At 34.6% G+C, this 19,850-nt stretch overlaps 1 protein-coding gene across 1 annotated transcript in view; it reads left to right on the forward strand.

Annotated features, from left to right (window-relative positions):
* LOC145994116 (uncharacterized) overlaps positions 1-19,850 on the forward strand; it is a 145,048-nt gene that overhangs the window by 94,540 nt on the left and 30,658 nt on the right. Inside the window, exons 10-11 of the mRNA XM_083130205.1 lie at positions 671-793; positions 15,039-15,161. Coding sequence (XP_082986331.1) covers positions 671-793; positions 15,039-15,161 — 246 coding nt within the window. The remainder of the gene's footprint in view (positions 1-670; positions 794-15,038; positions 15,162-19,850) is intronic.

The following is a 19,850-nucleotide window of genomic DNA, read 5'->3' on the forward strand; positions in this document are numbered from 1 at the left end:
TATTATGCCGTTGTTTCCATTGTGTGCGTGCAGATGGCGAGAGCGTCGAAAGTCACACGGTCTCGTCAGTGTTTCCAAACGTTCATTTTTTACGAGAATTATTTTTTTAACTATGCTTACCTAACCTAACCCAACCTAACCTAACCTTGCCAGAAATGGTTTTTGGGGCTATCGTGAATGGTTTTTGGGGCTATCGTGAATGGTTTTTGGGGCTAACGTGAATGGTTTTTGGGGCTAGCGTCAATGGTTTTTGGGGCTAGCGTCAATGGTTTTTGGGGTTATCCGGCAATGGTTTGTGGGGCTTTGTGAATGTTTTTTTTTTTTTGGGCTATCCGTCAGTGGTTTGTGATGACATAATGAACACGAAAGTAGGTATTTTTCGGTTAAGAAGGTTGAAACACTGCATACCCACTCCAAAACACAAGCACGGCGCGATGATCCATGACGAGTGCATGCCATATTGTCTGTTACCCAAGCGGAACAAGGAAGACAAATAATCACTCGTAATATGAAAAGGTAACACTATTTTATGGAAAAAGACATAACTTCACCTTAAAGAATGTTCCGCAATGCAGAAAAGGTAAGTACCAGTGGTAAAATTAAGGAAATAAACGAGTTAAAGGTGTCCGGGCGTTATCGCATATTTACCTTTTTTTATACAATCATGCAGAAAGTCGCAACTGCAGCGAATCACAGTTTAGATGCAACAGTGGCCAGTGCATTCCGGAAAGATGGGTCTGCAATGTTCTCCCTGACTGCAAGGACAAGAGCGACGAAGTTACGGAAATGTGCAGTAAGTACCTAACTACTAACTCTCTAGCATTCATAAACCCGAAAGTTCATGGCTGCAGCAACACTACACTTTCAGTTGTCCCTTTCCTGGGCAGGAACAATCATTATAAAACACAACAATATTAATTTTCCACTGTAGACATCTCTATTTCCACACCCAGCACAAGAATCCAAAATATTTCAGTTCAAGTGTAATGTAACTTCCATGCACTTCCACAAAATTCATTACACAAGTATTATAAGAATATTTGGAAGAACTTCAATTCAGTGTTTGGAAGTAACAGATACTTCTATTTAAATTAATTCTAACTGTAACTAAATGTAAGTAACAGAGTTTCTTATTTGTCACAGAAGTAACGTTGTCAACAGTTACTTTATGACAATTAGATTGTAAACTTGAAAATTTGAAACCTGTGAGAAGAACTAAATTTGGTAACTCTGTTTCCAAATATTTGTCTTCTCTAGATGGTGGATTAATTTTTGTAGAATCACTAAAGGCAAGGGAGTTAGGCTCCGTTGCCCACTAAATTTAGAGTATCCAAGTTTATTTGCAATTGCCCGCTTCAAATTTCACATGATGACATCTATCATTTTAGTTCCTTTTGTTGTAATATTATTAATACATGAGTAGTTGTGATCTACGATAAAGTCAATCGCTATTTAATATTCGCAATTAATTTGGAAGTACTAATAACTAATTTTCACGGGTTTTAATTAATTTGCATGTACTTAGAACTAATTTGCATGTACTTAGAGTACTTTATATTTATGTATTTGCATGTTTATAACTTTTATGAATATATAATTATTTATTTTATGAAAAAAATGTATATAGAAGGTAATTAGAGGTACTAAACGCTATGCATATGGTTTTATATTCATTACTGCAAAGTATGTAATGTATAAATCGATAATATTAATGTTTATAGTATTGAAAATAAGAGTTTATGGTTTATGAACCGCTATGAACGGTGGTAATGGCTGTAGGTACAGGTCCAATTACGATTTAGGACGGTCCCGGTACTCGAACCCGCGATATGTAACGGTAATAAACGGTTAGGCTTATAGTGTATACTACGTATGTAATAATGTATGTTGTTATTGTATTAAAGACGATGGTACGACACGCCAGACAGAAGACGGTGAACTCCGCGCAAGTAGAGGAGAAAGGAATTTGGGGAAAGTGCGGTCAAGGTCAAATGACGTCACAACGTCAGAACAAAGAAAGAACCCGATTGATCAATCAGAACCGGTTTTTCTAAGGTTAACCAGTACGCAATAACAGGGGAAAGGTATGCAATACTGTAGGGCAGGGGAGGGATTGAACCAGACAACAAAGGATGTCTGAGAATGCGCGATGTAGGTAAAATCTCTGAAGCTATGCGTCGCTTGTAGAACCGGTTTCCGCCGCCAATTAATATTCAGCTCAGGGTTGCCCCAAGGCACAGGACGCTTTAGCGCGTCGTTGTAGGCTAGAACGCTTGCATGTCAGAACAGGTTTCTGTCTAAGTAAGCCAAGTTTGCCCAGAACACAAGAAAAAAGGATTTTTGGATACCCAATTAGATTGGAGCGAGAATTTTACTTTGAACAAGGAGAACAAAGCGTAAGTGTTTTTTTTATATATACTAGGAAGAAGGGAGAGCTATCAGGGACTGGACCTACAGTTTTCACTATTCGCTTTTATCACGGGGTATCGAACCTAGGACCCTTTGATTATTGATTTAGGTAGTAAATTTATGTTACTCTGTGCTATTTAACATAATATTGAGTTTATTTTTTTTACCAAACTTTGACTTTATGTCAAACATTTTCCCAGCTTATCCTTATTTTTATCAAAATAACACAATTCAATCTGTTCAGGAAAGATTTTTAGTTACATTTTCGATACACAAAGTGTGTGTTCTCAACTTCTATTTGTTTATTTCACAAGTTTAGCCTAATATTTACTCAAATAACACAATTTCATCTATTCAGGATATTTTGTATTTACAAAGAGATTTTTTTAAACTTTTAATTTATTATTTACAAGTTTATGCCTATTTTTTTACTCAAATAACACAATTTTATCTGTTTAGGAAAGACTTTTAGTTATATTTTCGACACACAAAGTGTGTGTTCTCAACTTTTATCTGTTTATTTCACAAATTTATACCTATTTTTACCAAAATAACACTATTTATACTATTCAGGAAAGACTTTTAGTTATATTTTCGACACACAAAGTGTGTGTTCTCAACTTTTATTTGTTTATTTCAAAAGTTTAGCCTAATATTTACTCAAATAACACGATTTGAACGTGTTTTTATTACATTTTGGACACACACGCACTCACACACACACATCCACACACACTCACACACACACACACACACACACAGACTGAGAGAGAGAGAGAGAGAGAGAGAGAGATTTTTTTCCCAAGTTTACAGGATTATTCTCTAGTTTACTCAAATAACACAATTTAGATGTGTTTTGAATTAAATTTTGTACACATGAAGTGTGTTTCGTCGAGTTTTACCCTTTTATTTTACAAGTTTAGTCTTAATATTACTCAAAAAACACAATTTCATCTATTCAGACAACATTTTGTTTGTTATATTTTGGATGCACAAAGAGATGTTTTCATCTTTTTTACTGATTTTTTCCAGGGTATGTATTAATTTTTATTTATTTTGTTTTGTATCATATACACATTTACAAATTTTTAACTTAGAGTTTAGTATTTATTTAAATCTTTTCAAAAACACTAAAGAAAAAGTACTTTTAGCTAAAATGTAAGCCACAGAATATACTATTATTATTATTATTATTATTATGGTTTACTGATTCCCACTATGTTATTTTTGGTTCTGTATTTCTATATGTATTTATTTAGGTCAGGTTACGCCTGCTACGTAGGAAAGTTAGTTTATTTTAGTTTGCTGAGTATTTTGTTACTTTTATACTAGGTAAAAGTTTCCTAAATATATCAGGTAGGGCTCCATCCATATACTTTTGTTTTTGCTGTTTGGAGATGATGTGATCAGCATCACTCTTCATCTGCTTTTTTATCTTATGTACCCAATATTATTTTGAGGCTTAGTGAATTCTAGAGCCTATTTATGCAGGGGAGAGGGCTTGAAAATTTTGATCTCAGATAACCCACAACTATTTGTCAGAGTATTTTAAAGGATATTTTATATTTAACATTTGGGCTGAAAAGTTCGTAGGCTAACATAGTAAATAATATTTTTTTGACAAAATTCGATTTTATTATTCAATATAGTTGCCTTTGAGGGCGATACAACGATTATAGCGGTCATACAATTTTTCGATGCCATTTTTATAGTACGATTTCTCTTTAGCCTCAAAATAGGCCTCTGTTTCGGCGATTACCTCTTCATCAGTGCTAAATTTCTTTCAAGCGAGCATTCTTTTAAGGTCTGCAAACAGGAAAAAGTCACTGGGGGCCAGATCTGGAGAATATGGTGGATGGGGAAGCAATTCGTAGTCTAATTCATATAATTTTGCCATCGTTTTCATTGATTTGTGACACGGTGCATTGTCTTGATGAAACAGCACTTTTTTCTTCTTCAAATGGGGCCGTTTTTTCGTGATTTCATCCTTTAAACGCTCCAACAACGCTATGTAATAATCGCTGTTGATGATGGTCTGGCACTTTTTGAGGTAATCGATGAATTATTTTGTGGACTTTTTTTATGTTTACGTCGGTAACAGCCTCTTTGGGGCGTCCACTGCATGCATCGACTTCGATGCTCATTTCGCCTCGTTTAAATTTAGCAAACCACTTCTCAACGGTTGATTTTCCTGGTTCAGAGTCCGAATAATGTTTATCAAGCCAAGCCTTGGCTTCAACAGTATATTTTTTTCGCCAAAAAGCAATGCTTTATTAACACACGAAATTCTTTTTTATCCATTTTTTCACAATGACAAAAGCTGCTTCACTCACAATGCCATATCTCACGAACTAATTATCCGGCAGCTGTGAAATTTATACACGTATCTTTTGAAGGTTAGTACTAAGTAAAAATCACATGGATTTAATTCTAGTAATGCCATCTATGAGTCAGCCTATGAACTTTTCAGCCCAACTGTTCTTATGTGCCACTAGAATATCTAAGCTTGCTTAATTTTAATGCCTGTAACGCTGTTATTGTATTTCTAGCTAAGGCTTACTGGATAAAGTACACGAAATGTTTATCATTTCGACTATTTACCTTTATACGAGGCCAAATTTTTAGTGTAACGAAAATGATGGTGTGTCTATAAAGACTGAAATTCCTTTATCGATGGGTCCATAACTGGACGCTTACCAACATTGTTCCTTTTTTTTTTTTTTTTAATATAACCATTTATTAATATATTGACAATTCACCGGACAAGACGAGGTTCACAGACGACTGACTATATGAACCATAGGTCCACTTGCTAAACTTTTTTTCTATGCTAGAAGAATATTTTAGCCTTTTAGCCTTTTTCAAGGTATTTTTTAAGTATTATTGGTTTTTTAGGTGCATCAACACTTGGGTTATTTCCATTTGGTTTATTATACGAGGCTACAATCACTATCTGAACACTGAAATCCTCTGATTGAAACTTAAAGCTTAGGCTGTAACTAGGGATTTAGTATGTATATCGACATTTTATATGACAACACGAACCTTACAAAGGATTGTAGGTGACGTAGGACCAGACGCCAGAGCTTTGTCAATCTGCAAGAAGCACTTACAGCTAATATTACGAGGAAATGAGGTTGATTTTTACTTTTTCACAAGAATGCTATTTTTTATACACCCAATATTTGCTTTTTCAAGTAACTACTTGTACCCAGAAGCACTTACAGGCCAACTCTAACTAGACTTCGACTTATTCTATATCAGGTGCTAAATTTATAAAGATCTATGATTGTGTATATTTCTGAGGAAGTACGCAAAAGCAGATTACCCGATTAAAGTATCTGAAAAACAGATTTTTCTATGTAAGTATATTTTTATTGACTGGATTATTTAACAGATCAAACAGGAAGACTGCAAAATTTATTAAATGTAGTTCTATAGTATAGGTGGTTTCAGAGATATAAAAAGAACAAATATAAGATTTCGCTTATTTTGCTTCTGAGGCTAATCGCGACGCTAAGGGTAAATGGCGAGGAAATGTAACGGAGGAGAAACAGTCCCAAAAGCTATGGGCTGCATGTAAGTTAATACCACAGAGATATTACAGTAGGTGTAGGTTCTACCACCAGAACTTTTCTATTATAATTATACTGGTTATGCTGTACTGTTAGCTAAAGATGCTGATATTTGAGAAACTTAAAAGCTTATTTGCAAAATTTTAGATAAATAATAATCTGTTAGACCGTACACATATTTTATATCCATTCTGCAAAAGAGCCGATGACAAAATTTAAAAATTGTAATCGCCCAGACAGTGACTCAAACCCTGGACAGATAGGTTAAAAGCCTAACGCTATACCAACTAAGCTATCTGGGAAGGTATTCTTTTCTTGAAAAGTAAGTTATGTTAAGAAATATATTGAAACACTTGAGAACACTCTTGGTCTCGTTCGACAGAGAAGGAGACAACATTTCCAAATTGTTACAGACTGGGTGTATTTTTCCATTATAGAGGCCTTCACTATATGTAATTCGAAACGCTAAAGTTCAGCTAGCTTCCAAAATTGAGGTAAAGATTGTGTTTGGCGAGATTAACAAGTTACAATTATATCCAGTTACGGACAAATAAAGCTAAAACTCTCAGATTTACTGTACTAGCCAAGTTTTAGTAACATTTTCTTCACTTTAGTACAAATACCAAAGAAATAGGTATATTTTATTTATAATTTGACAAAATGTACTAGTATTTAATTCACAAAGTTAGGTAAAAAACAGTATTTTTAAAAAATATTGTTACTGCCTTCAAATTTTATGTTATTTACCCACTAACAACTGGTTTACACTGTTTGGCATCCTTTAAATATGAAAAGAAGGTATTATTTGTTTAGTATTTTTACTACTTTATATTTATTTAAGAAAACGATTCTTCAGTTTAACTTAACTTTAACAAATTGTTACTAATTTATATATCAAAGTTATGTTATTTAGAGTGTATGAAGGCGTATAAAGTTAATATTTGTACTTATCAGTTCAACTAACAATTATATTTTACACACAAAAGATAATGTTTACAGTTAAATAACTTGAATCAAAGAATAATAGACAGTAATTGATTCATTCAGCACTAGTCAGTACTTTTATGCATCAGAAAGTTTTCTTAATTTTTTATTACGCATGCTATTTTGGGCTATTCTTAAAATGTATTTCTAGGGCAAACTGGTTTAATTTTCTGCTTATAATGCAAAGTTGACAGTTTTCGCACAATGCATTGTACATCTGTTATATTCTCTACTTACAATCCAAATATTATGCTTATTTAATGTACAGCGTGTCCACAAAAACACTCCTCGATTTTATTTGGTTATAAAATGAAAACTTTGAGGAATATTGTGTTCATTTTTTGGGTAAACGTGTAAAAACTCATAAAGTTTCATGTGATTGAATTTCATTACAGACACTCAATGTGTGCCCCACCTGTCACACGGCAAACATCTAGGCGATAATCGAGCTCATTCCAGACTCTGGAAAGCATATCGGGCGTGATTGTGTTTACAGCTTCTGTGATTCTGTCCTGCAGAATTTCAATGGATGCAGGTAGGGGAGGTACGAACACTATGTCTTTGATATACCCCCACAAGAAAAAATCGCAAACACTAAGGTCCGGTGACCTAGGAGGCCAGGGAAGAAACATCTGATCATGGCGTCCTGCACGACCTATCCATCTGTTTGGCAGGACCTCATTGAGAAAGTTACGGACGTTACGATGCCAGTGCGGTGGTGCCCCATCTTGTTGGAAAAGGTAGTCACCTACCTCAGTAAGTTGAGGCATCAACCAGTTTTGTAACACATCCAAGTAACTGTCGCCGGACACAGTTTCGCCTTCAAAGAAAAAAGGACCATAAACTCTCTGTTCAGATATGGCACAAAACACATTACACTTAGGAGAATCACGTTGTATCTCCAACGTGGCGTGGGGATTCTCCAATCCCCATATCCGCACATTGTGTCTGTTTACCTTACCATGCAGGTGGAAGGTTGCTTCATCACTGAAAATGATCTTCGACAGAAGATTGTCATCATTTTCCATTAACTGCTGGAGATCCGAACAGAACTGCTGTCGCTTTGGACGGTCTTCAGGTTTTAACTTCTGCACCAGTTGCAGTTTATATGGCTGAAAGTGCAAGCGTTTTCGTAACACCTTGCTAATCGTACTTTTTGGGATTTGTAGTTCAATACTCGCTCTGCGCACTGACTTTTTGGGGCTCCGAACAAAGGTTTCCCTCACACTCTCAACAACTTGCTGTGGGACTGTCGGTCGGCCAGAGTGCCCTTTCCGCTTGTCACAGATACACCCTTCTTCGACGAAATCCTTGTACCACTTCAAAATGGACTTGTTCGAAGGTGGTTCCATACCAAATTTACGCCTGAACGAACGTTGAACAGACACGACACTCTTTGTTGTGTGTAATTCCAACACACACCAACTTCGTTGCTGTTTTGAAAGCGCCATCTTGAATTTACTGCCCTCTAGCGGAAAAATGGGTCAATTTCACAACCTGTAGGGAATAAACAAAAATATGTTGAGTTACTACACCTTCTGACACCATACTTACAAACATATTGCAAAAAGTTTTCATTTTATAACCAAATAAAATCGAGGAGTGTTTTTGTGGACACGCTGTATAACTAACTAACTCTCTAGCCTTCTTAAACCCGAATGTTCATAGCTGCAGCAACACATGCCTTTCATCTGTCCCTGTCCTGAGCAAGATCTATATACTTCTTTCCTTCCCTACCAATTTCCTTTAGGTCCATCTCTACATTATTTCTCCATCTTTGTTTTGGTTTTCCTATTGGTCTTTTACCATCAGGTTTCCCAACAAGAATCCTGTATACTCTTCTTTCCTCTCCCATTCGTACCACATGATCTACACACCTAAGTCTTCTTGATTTAATCATTCTAATAATATCTGGGTATGAATACAAATTATGTACTTCCAAATTATGTAACCTTCTCCACTCATCTGTCTCCTCATCTGTTTTAGGCCCAAATATTTTCCTAAGGATTTTATTTTCAAATACTCTCAATTTATGTTCCTTTTTCAATGTAAGGGACCAAGTTCATTTACTGTATTTAACATTTATTTTTTGTAATTAACAAAAATTAAAAGCTTATACTGTAGTTATTATATCTTTTTCTATCAGCTAATTTTGAAATTAATATTATTAGGTATAGTCTTTGATTTATAACTATATTGCTTTTTTTATCAATTTATCTAAGAGTACACGCAGACAAACACATGTGTACACACTTTTATGTAAATAGATATGCCTTTTTTCAATATTTTAGTATGAAGATTGCACTTTAGCTATTTAAGCAAGGGTAGGAAAGGTAGGATTTCTGAGAATTTGTTGCAGGATTTGGTTGTCCAAGTATAGATGAGAACTGAGCTGGGAGACTGTTTTGAACTTGTTCATGAGAGTTTGCATGTGAAGTGTATGCAAATTGAGCACTATTGACTGTGCATGCTTCTTAGTTTTGCTGTTATTTCACATCAACTCTGTGAGACTGTAGACAGTTTTCCCATTTCAAGTAGTTTTTATTGATTGTATTTGCATATGTTTTGGGGACTTAGCAGTTTTATGTTATGAGGCAGTTTGTTGTAGAATATTTTTAAAGGATTGTTTTGAGATATTGAGTGTCTGCTGTTTTACTTGTAATTATTTTCCTTTTTTGTGTTGTGTATTTGACTATATTTTGTCCAAGTTCGTAGTATTTAGAATAATTGTTATTGACTTGCAGATGTAGGGAGTAATTATCCTTTGCAAGATGCCCTATACTTTAGTCTGAACATTATTCTTAGTGTTCACTTTTGAAGCCCTAGTAATCTGGTAGTATTATTAATGTAGAGGTAAATTAGGCTGAAATGTAAGCATTTTTCTGATAAATTATACTTACTTAGTTGTTTCAGCAGGTAGAAGTTGCATGATGGTTTACTGCCGATGGTGTTAATTTCCTCATCTTATGTACTACGTATGATGTAGTTTACTTGAGTAATTGGAATTTTCTACTGAAAAAAGGATTGCTTGTCTATTTTATTCCTATGTTGTCGAGTTTGTCCATAAGCAAGCCATGTTTTTTTTACTCCATCCTATGCCTTGGAAGAATCTAGATATATTGTGCTTGCAGTTTCATGTTTCTCTAAGGTTTCAGCTATGTAGTTTCTTAAACTGTGCTATGGGTGTGACTATTGATTTCTCTTTCTGGATGCCATGTTGGTTTCTGTTTATTCCTCTTGCTGCTTGAATTTGACTTAGGTTGTTTGCTCTTTTTCTTAGATCTTTATTTGTTTAATTCCTTCTTTTCCTATTTAAAGGATGCCAAACAGTGTAAACCAGTTGTTAGTGGGTAAATAACATAAAATTTGAAGGCAGTAACAATATTTTTTAAAAATACTGTTTTTTACCTAACTTTGTGAATTAAATACTAGTACATTTTGTCAAATTATAAATAAAATATACCTATTTCTTTGGTATTTGTACTAAAGTGAAGAAAATGTTACTAAAACTTGGCTAGTACAGTAAATCTGAGAGTTTTAGCTTTATTTGTCCGTAACTGGATATAATTGTAACTTGTTAATCTCGCCAAACACAATCTTTACCTCAATTTTGGAAGCTAGCTGAACTTTAGCATTTCGAATTACATATAGTGAAGGCCTCTATAATGGAAAAATACACCCAGTCTGTAACAATTTGGAAATGTTGTCTCCTTCTCTGTCGAACGAGACCAAGAGTGTTCTCAAGTGTTTCAATATATTTCTTAACATAACTTACTTTTCAAGAAAAGAATACCTTCCCAGATAGCTTAGTTGGTATAGCGTTAGGCTTTTAACCTATCTGTCCAGGGTTTGAGTCACTGTCTGGGCGATTACAATTTTTAAATTTTGTCATCGGCTCTTTTGCAGAATGGATATAAAATATGTGTACGGTCTAACAGATTATTATTTATCTAAAATTTTGCAAATAAGCTTTTAAGTTTCTCAAATATCAGCATCTTTAGCTAACAGTACAGCATAACCAGTATAATTATAATAGAAAAGTTCTGGTGGTAGAACCTACACCTACTGTAATATCTCTGTGGTATTAACTTACATGCAGCCCATAGCTTTTGGGACTGTTTCTCCTCCGTTACATTTCCTCGCCATTTACCCTTAGCGTCGCGATTAGCCTCAGAAGCAAAATAAGCGAAATCTTATATTTGTTCTTTTTATATCTCTGAAACCACCTATACTATAGAACTACATTTAATAAATTTTGCAGTCTTCCTGTTTGATCTGTTAAATAATCCAGTCAATAAAAATATACTTACATAGAAAAATCTGTTTTTCAGATACTTTAATCGGGTAATCTGCTTTTGCGTACTTCCTCAGAAATATACACAATCATAGATCTTTATAAATTTAGCACCTGATATAGAATAAGTCGAAGTCTAGTTAGAGTTGGCCTGTAAGTGCTTCTGGGTACAAGTAGTTACTTGAAAAAGCAAATATTGGGTGTATAAAAAATAGCATTCTTGTGAAAAAGTAAAAATCAACCTCATTTCCTCGTAATATTAGCTGTAAGTGCTTCTTGCAGATTGACAAAGCTCTGGCGTCTGGTCCTACGTCACCTACAATCCTTTGTAAGGTTCGTGTTGTCATATAAAATGTCGATATACATACTAAATCCCTAGTTACAGCCTAAGCTTTAAGTTTCAATCAGAGGATTTCAGTGTTCAGATAGTGATTGTAGCCTCGTATAATAAACCAAATGGAAATAACCCAAGTGTTGATGCACCTAAAAAACCAATAATACTTAAAAAATACCTTGAAAAAGGCTAAAAGGCTAAAATATTCTTCTAGCATAGAAAAAAAGTTTAGCAAGTGGACCTATGGTTCATATAGTCAGTCGTCTGTGAACCTCGTCTTGTCCGGTGAATTGTCAATATATTAATAAATGGTTATATTAAAAAAAAAAAAAAAAGGAACAATGTTGGTAAGCGTCCAGTTATGGACCCATCGATAAAGGAATTTCAGTCTTTATAGACACACCATCATTTTCGTTACACTAAAAATTTGGCCTCGTATAAAGGTAAATAGTCGAAATGATAAACATTTCGTGTACTTTATCCAGTAAGCCTTAGCTAGAAATACAATAACAGCGTTACAGGCATTAAAATTAAGCAAGCTTAGATATTCTAGTGGCACATAAGAACGTTAAATATAAAATATCCTTTAAAATACTCTGACAAATAGTTGTGGGTTATCTGAGATCAAAATTTTCAAGCCCTCTCCCCTGCATAAATAGGCTCTAGAATTCACTAAGCCTCAAAATAATATTGGGTACATAAGATAAAAAAGCAGATGAAGAGTGATGCTGATCACATCATCTCCAAACAGCAAAAACAAAAGTATATGGATGGAGCCCTACCTGATATATTTAGGAAACTTTTACCTAGTATAAAAGTAACAAAATACTCAGCAAACTAAAATAAACTAACTTTCCTACGTAGCAGGCGTAACCTGACCTAAATAAATACATATAGAAATACAGAACCAAAAATAACATAGTGGGAATCAGTAAACCATAATAATAATAATAATAATAATAGTATATTCTGTGGCTTACATTTTAGCTAAAAGTACTTTTTCTTTAGTGTTTTTGAAAAGATTTAAATAAATACTAAACTCTAAGTTAAAAATTTGTAAATGTGTATATGATACAAAACAAAATAAATAAAAATTAATACATACCCTGGAAAAAATCAGTAAAAAAGATGAAAACATCTCTTTGTGCATCCAAAATATAACAAACAAAATGTTGTCTGAATAGATGAAATTGTGTTTTTTGAGTAATATTAAGACTAAACTTGTAAAATAAAAGGGTAAAACTCGACGAAACACACTTCATGTGTACAAAATTTAATTCAAAACACATCTAAATTGTGTTATTTGAGTAAACTAGAGAATAATCCTGTAAACTTGGGAAAAAAATCTCTCTCTCTCTCTCTCTCTCTCTCTCTCAGTCTGTGTGTGTGTGTGTGTGTGTGTGAGTGTGTGTGGATGTGTGTGTGTGAGTGCGTGTGTGTCCAAAATGTAATAAAAACACGTTCAAATCGTGTTATTTGAGTAAATATTAGGCTAAACTTTTGAAATAAACAAATAAAAGTTGAGAACACACACTTTGTGTGTCGAAAATATAACTAAAAGTCTTTCCTGAATAGTATAAATAGTGTTATTTTGGTAAAAATAGGTATAAATTTGTGAAATAAACAGATAAAAGTTGAGAACACACACTTTGTGTGTCGAAAATATAACTAAAAGTCTTTCCTAAACAGATAAAATTGTGTTATTTGAGTAAAAAAATAGGCATAAACTTGTAAATAATAAATTAAAAGTTTAAAAAAATCTCTTTGTAAATACAAAATATCCTGAATAGATGAAATTGTGTTATTTGAGTAAATATTAGGCTAAACTTGTGAAATAAACAAATAGAAGTTGAGAACACACACTTTGTGTATCGAAAATGTAACTAAAAATCTTTCCTGAACAGATTGAATTGTGTTATTTTGATAAAAATAAGGATAAGCTGGGAAAATGTTTGACATAAAGTCAAAGTTTGGTAAAAAAAATAAACTCAATATTATGTTAAATAGCACAGAGTAACATAAATTTACTACCTAAATCAATAATCAAAGGGTCCTAGGTTCGATACCCCGTGATAAAAGCGAATAGTGAAAACTGTAGGTCCAGTCCCTGATAGCTCTCCCTTCTTCCTAGTACATATAAAAAAAACACTTACGCTTTGTTCTCCTTGTTCAAAGTAAAATTCTCGCTCCAATCTAATTGGGTATCCAAAAATCCTTTTTTCTTGTGTTCTGGGCAAACTTGGCTTACTTAGACAGAAACCTGTTCTGACATGCAAGCGTTCTAGCCTACAACGACGCGCTAAAGCGTCCTGTGCCTTGGGGCAACCCTGAGCTGAATATTAATTGGCGGCGGAAACCGGTTCTACAAGCGACGCATAGCTTCAGAGATTTTACCTACATCGCGCATTCTCAGACATCCTTTGTTGTCTGGTTCAATCCCTCCCCTGCCCTACAGTATTGCATACCTTTCCCCTGTTATTGCGTACTGGTTAACCTTGGAAAAACCGGTTCTGATTGATCAATCGGGTTCTTTCTTTGTTCTGACGTTGTGACGTCATTTGACCTTGACCGCACTTCCCCCAAATTCCTTTCTCCTCTACTTGCGCGGAGTTCACCGTCTTCTGTCTGGCGTGTCGTACCATCGTCTTTAATACAATAACAACATACATTATTACATACGTAGTATACACTATAAGCCTAACCGTTTATTACCGTTACATATCGCGGGTTCGAGTACCGGGACCGTCCTAAATCGTAATTGGACCTGTACCTACAGCCATTACCACCGTTCATAGCGGTTCATAAACCATAAACTCTTATTTTCAATACTATAAACATTAATATTATCGATTTATGCATTACATACTTTGCAGTAATGAATATAAAACCATATGCATAGCGTTTAGTACCTCTAATTACCTTCTATATACATTTTTTTCATAAAATAAATAATTATATATTCATAAAAGTTAAACATGCAAATACATAAATGTAAAGTACTCTAAGTACATGCAAATTAGTTCTAAGTACATGCAAATTAATTAAAACCCGTGCGAATTAGTTATAAGTACTTGCAAATTAATTGCGAATATTAAATAGCGATTGACTTTATCGTAGATCCCAACTACTTACATGAAGACATAATACTATGTACCAGAGACATAAATGAAAACTTTTAAGTCTTGATACACTTACTTTTTCAATTACTGATGATTGCTTTTTGTGAGTTGTTTGCAAGAACATTTTCAAGTTACTGAGTGACTTGTAAAAGATTAATTTTCCGAACAAAGTCAACATGCAATTTATTTAATTGGTTCGTGTATTTTTTTTTAATGAAATTTGAATTAGTGATATAAATTGGTTAATTTTGGAAAACTGAACGAAAAATTATATCATGCATTTTCTTGAAAATTACCTTTTAATATAAATACATTATTTCTAGTGACGCGACGGTGTAACAAAGGACGCTTCCAATGTGGAAATGGAGGATGCATCTTCGAAAGTTGGATCTGCGACAAGATGGACGATTGTAGGGATAAAAGTGACGAGGACCCGGAATTGTGTCGTAAGTATGCATTTCTTAGCTTCATAATTAGTTCTGTGTAGTATTGTTTGACACCACAGGGTGTATCAGAAGTCCATTAACACCCCTTGAAAAATCCACAGTGATGTATGTTCATGGAATTTGATATGGGCGATACATAATAGGCCTAGGGGGACACCTTGTGGAGTATGTCACGCGGACGGCCGCCATGGTAAAACATGACCATAGGCTAGAATTTCATCAGGATGTCAAATCTGATATCAGATTTCATGTAACTTCATTTGGTAAAAAGTTTTTGGAAACTGAAAGTGATGTTTACCTGTTACAGAATGTACTCCACATGTTGTCTGTGTTGGTCAATGCACGTGTGCAGACGCTTATCCCAATGTCCGTGGACACCGAGCAAGGTAACTGGTGAAATTTGCTCAAAGGCAGCCATGATACGTTGTTCCAGATCACGAATTTTCACACCATACACCGTAGCCTTAACGTGTCCCCTTAATGTGGCCCCATTGGTGTTAGGTCTGGTGATCGGGCAGGCCATTCAACGAGCCCACATCGACCAATCTTTGCCCCAGGAAATTGTTCATCCAGGTACTGACGCACCTGGAAGCCATAACGGGGAGGCGCACAATCTTGTTGAAAAAACCTGGGAAATGTACCATTTTCCGACATCAAAGCTGGCAGTATCTATTCGTGCAGCATCCCCAGGTATCGTACCGCATTTAAATTTCCTTGAATGAAAAAAGGACCGATTATCCGTGTTCCCCATACGCCTGCCCACACCGTAATCTTCCCTGCACCGGTCATTTTAGAGGGATCTGTCCATGCAGAGTTGTCAGGCGACCAACAGCGAATGTTTTGCCTGATACACACTATATTATTATTCACTACCCATAATCAAGAACTAACTAACTAACTAACTAACTAACTCTCTAGCCTTCTTAAACCCGAAGGTTCATGGCTGCAGCAACACAGGCCTTCCATCTGTCCCTATCTTGAGCAAGATCTATATACTCTCTTCCATCCCTACCGATTTCCTTTAGGTCCATCTCAACGTTGTCCCTCCATCTTCGTCTTGGCCTTCCTACAGGTCTCTTACCATCTGGTTTCCCAACAAGAATCCTGTAAACTCCTCTTTCCTCTCCCATTCGTGCCACATGGCCTGCCCACCTAAGTCTTCTTGATTTAATTATTCTAATAATATCTGGACATGAATACAAATTATGTAGTTCTGAATTATGTAACCTTCTCCACTCACCTGTCTCCTCATCCCTTTTAGGTCCAAATATTTTCCTAAGGATCTTATTTTCAAATACTCTCAATTTATGTTCCTCTTTCAATGTAAGGGACCAAGTTTCACACCCATATAATACTACAGGCAAAATTACTGTTTTGTATATTTTAACTTTTAGTTTCTTAGATATTAAACGAGAAGACAAAAGTTTATGAAGAGAGAAGTAACATGCATTTCCTGAATTAAGCCTACTTTTTATTTCCTCTTTAATATAATTTTCATTTGTTAATATTACTCCTAAGTATTTGAATTTGGAAACTGGTTCAAACGAGTTGTTATCAATAATTAGATTTTGATTATTACCTAACACTTGGTTTCGGCCTGTAAGCATATATTTAGTTTTCTCTTTGTTAACTTCCAAACCTATCTCTTTAGCAGTTTTGAAAAATATTTTAGCATTATTCTTAATCGTATTTATATCATCCCCCAGTAAGTCTACATCATCTGCATATGCTAACAACTGAGTCACACCATTTAATTTTAGTCCTTCTTTAGTTTCTCTTACCTTCCTTACAGCATATTCTAAGGCAAAATTAAAGAGCAATGGAGATAATGCATCTCCTTGTTTTAACCCATCATGAATTATAAATTTGTCAGACATATTATTACCCACACGAATTTTACTTTCTGTTTCACTGGTGCATATTTTTATCATACTAACAAGCTTCTTAGGTATTCCAAACTCTACTAATATATTATATAATTTATCTCTTTTGACCGAATCATATGCTTTTTTGAAATCAATGAATAGCTGATGGACATTTTGATTATATTCCCACTTTTTTTCAAGTGTCTGTCTGATGTGAAAGATTTGATCTGTAGTTGATCTGTTACGTTTAAATCCACATTGATAATCACCTATAATTTCATTAGCATATGGGGTTAGTCTTGTTAAAAGAATGTTAGACAATATTTTGTATGTTGTTGAGAGTAGAGAAATTCCACGGTAATTATTGCAGTTCATTTTATCACCTTTTTTAAACACAGGAACAATTATGGATTCTTTCCACTGTTGAGGGATTTCTTCTTTATTCCATATTAAACAAATTAATTTATGAATTTGACATATTAATGAATTTCCACCATATTTAATTAACTCAGCTGGTATTAAATCAATGCCAGGTGCTTTGTTATTCTTTAGCCTTTTAATAGCATCTTTAACTTCAGTCAAGTTTGGTTCTGGAACTAAAGGTTCTGCTGTGTGTACTTCATTTATTTCTGATTTATCTCCTACATGGACATTTAAAAGGTCATTAAAGTAGTTCTTCCATCTATTTAGAATATCACTTGGGTCAGCTAGAAAATCACCGTCTTTATCTTTTATCAAGTTTACTTTAGGTTGCCACCCCTTTCTAAATTCATTTACACCTTTATATAAATCTCTGATATTTTTATTTTTGCTGTTTGTTTCAATTTCGTTAATTTTGCTTTTCAAGTAATCTCTTTTTTTACTTCTAAACGTGCGGTTAACTTCTCGCTTTATTCTATTATAATTGCTTAGATTTGTATCATCCGAGTTATTTAACCACCTAAGTCTAGCCTGATTTCTTATTTCTATTAGATTATGACATTCATTATCAAACCATGGCTTACTTTTTCTCGGTTTATGGTATCCTATACTTTCTTTAGCTGCTGATTCTATTGCATTACGTATGTGCTCCCAATTCTTATTTACGTCTGTTTCATTTATATTTTCATCATCATTTAAATCCTGCAAAACCTCAAATCTATTTGACAGTTTAATTTGGTAATCTTTCTTAATTCTTTCATCAGCAAACTTTCCTGTATCAAATTTTATAACTTTTAGATTTTGTTGCTTATGATTTATCACTGAGAGTCTTTCTCTTAATTTAGCAATTACTAAATAATGGTCACTGGCACAGTCAGCACCTCTATGTGTACGAACGTCAATTATACTAGTATGCCTTCTCTTATCAATGAGAATATGATCTATCTGATTATGAGTTTTACCATCTGGAGAAGACCAGGTATATTTATGGATATCTTTATGTTTAAAAGTGGTACTTTTCACAATTAAATCCATAATCAAGAACTGTGAAATTATTTGGATAGAACTCAATTTTAAAAAAAAACAAAAAAAAAACTGCTAATTGTATCGTATTATCGCCCACATAAGAACTCTCCTATTTCCATCCTCGAAGCCTGCAGGGATTCGGTATTAGCAGCAATGTCAAGAGGTGATATTATTTTATTTGGTGATTTCAACCTGTCCATCACTTGAGAAAGCCCAAATACGGGAACTATAAACTGCCAAAATGATCAGTGGTTTATTGATACGTTCATTCACGGAATAGGGTTAAACCAGTTCAACTTGCATAAAACACATGGTGACAGCAACCTTTACTACGTACTGGCAACCCTCCCTAATATGCAGGTAACTACGGGAAAGAACCTTCTAACCTCCGACCATGACTCACTCGACATCACAATGCACCTGCCTACCACGAAGAAAGACAAGGAATCCGCCAAAAACAGGTTACTTCAGTTTACGTCTCCATATATCAACACAGCACAACATGGTTTTCTTCCAGGCAGCTCTTGCCTAACAAATATTTTCGTCTTACTTTCGCATGCTGCCAAAGCAATTGATAATAACTCCCAACTTGACACTATATATTTGGACATTTCGAAAGCTTTGACAAAATTAATCATAAATTTCTTCTTCATAAATTATCAGCCAGATTTAACATCCATGGCAAATTTCTCACTTTAGTCCAGGACTACCTCCATGAGCGTGAACAACGTGTTGTTCTATCTGGTACCTCTTCTAACTTTCTTCCCGTTTTGTCTGGAGTTCCTCAGGGGAGTGTCTTAGGGCCGCTCCTATTCCTTTGTACATAGATGACCTCCCTGAAAAACTGTCCTCCCTCCCTATCAATATACTTTTGTTTGCGGATGACTGTAAACTCTTTAAGGAGATCTCATCGCATCATGACATGATGATTCTTCAAAATGCTCTCACAGAACTTGTTAAGTGGTGTCGTCAGTGGAATTTAGAACTAAACCCTCAGAAATGCTCTTTCCTTACTTATTCCCTAAAAAAGAACAAAGTGGTGTCTACTTATTCTATTGAAAACAATCCAATCCAAAACGTTTCCACCCAAAAGGACCTAGGTATTATCATGGATGAAAAATTTACTTTTAATTATCATATTATAGCTACCACTAAAAAAGCCATGCGCCTTCTCGGTCTTCTATACAGATTTAGCGAAATTCAAAACCCATCATCTCTTGCTTTATTCTTTAAATCTTTCATCTCGCCCATCCTTGAATACTGTTCCCCAATTTGGGCAATGGCCTCAAAAACCAATCTCACCAGAATAGATTCTGTTCTCAGTTTCGTTCTTTCAATTGTTCGCCATAGAATACCTTCCTTTCGACATGTATCCAAA

The sequence above is a fragment of the Lepisma saccharinum genome, chromosome 10 (assembly GCF_977018435.1).
Source record: "Lepisma saccharinum chromosome 10, izLepSacc3.1, whole genome shotgun sequence".
NCBI classification, from domain to species: domain Eukaryota; kingdom Metazoa; phylum Arthropoda; class Insecta; order Zygentoma; family Lepismatidae; genus Lepisma; species Lepisma saccharinum.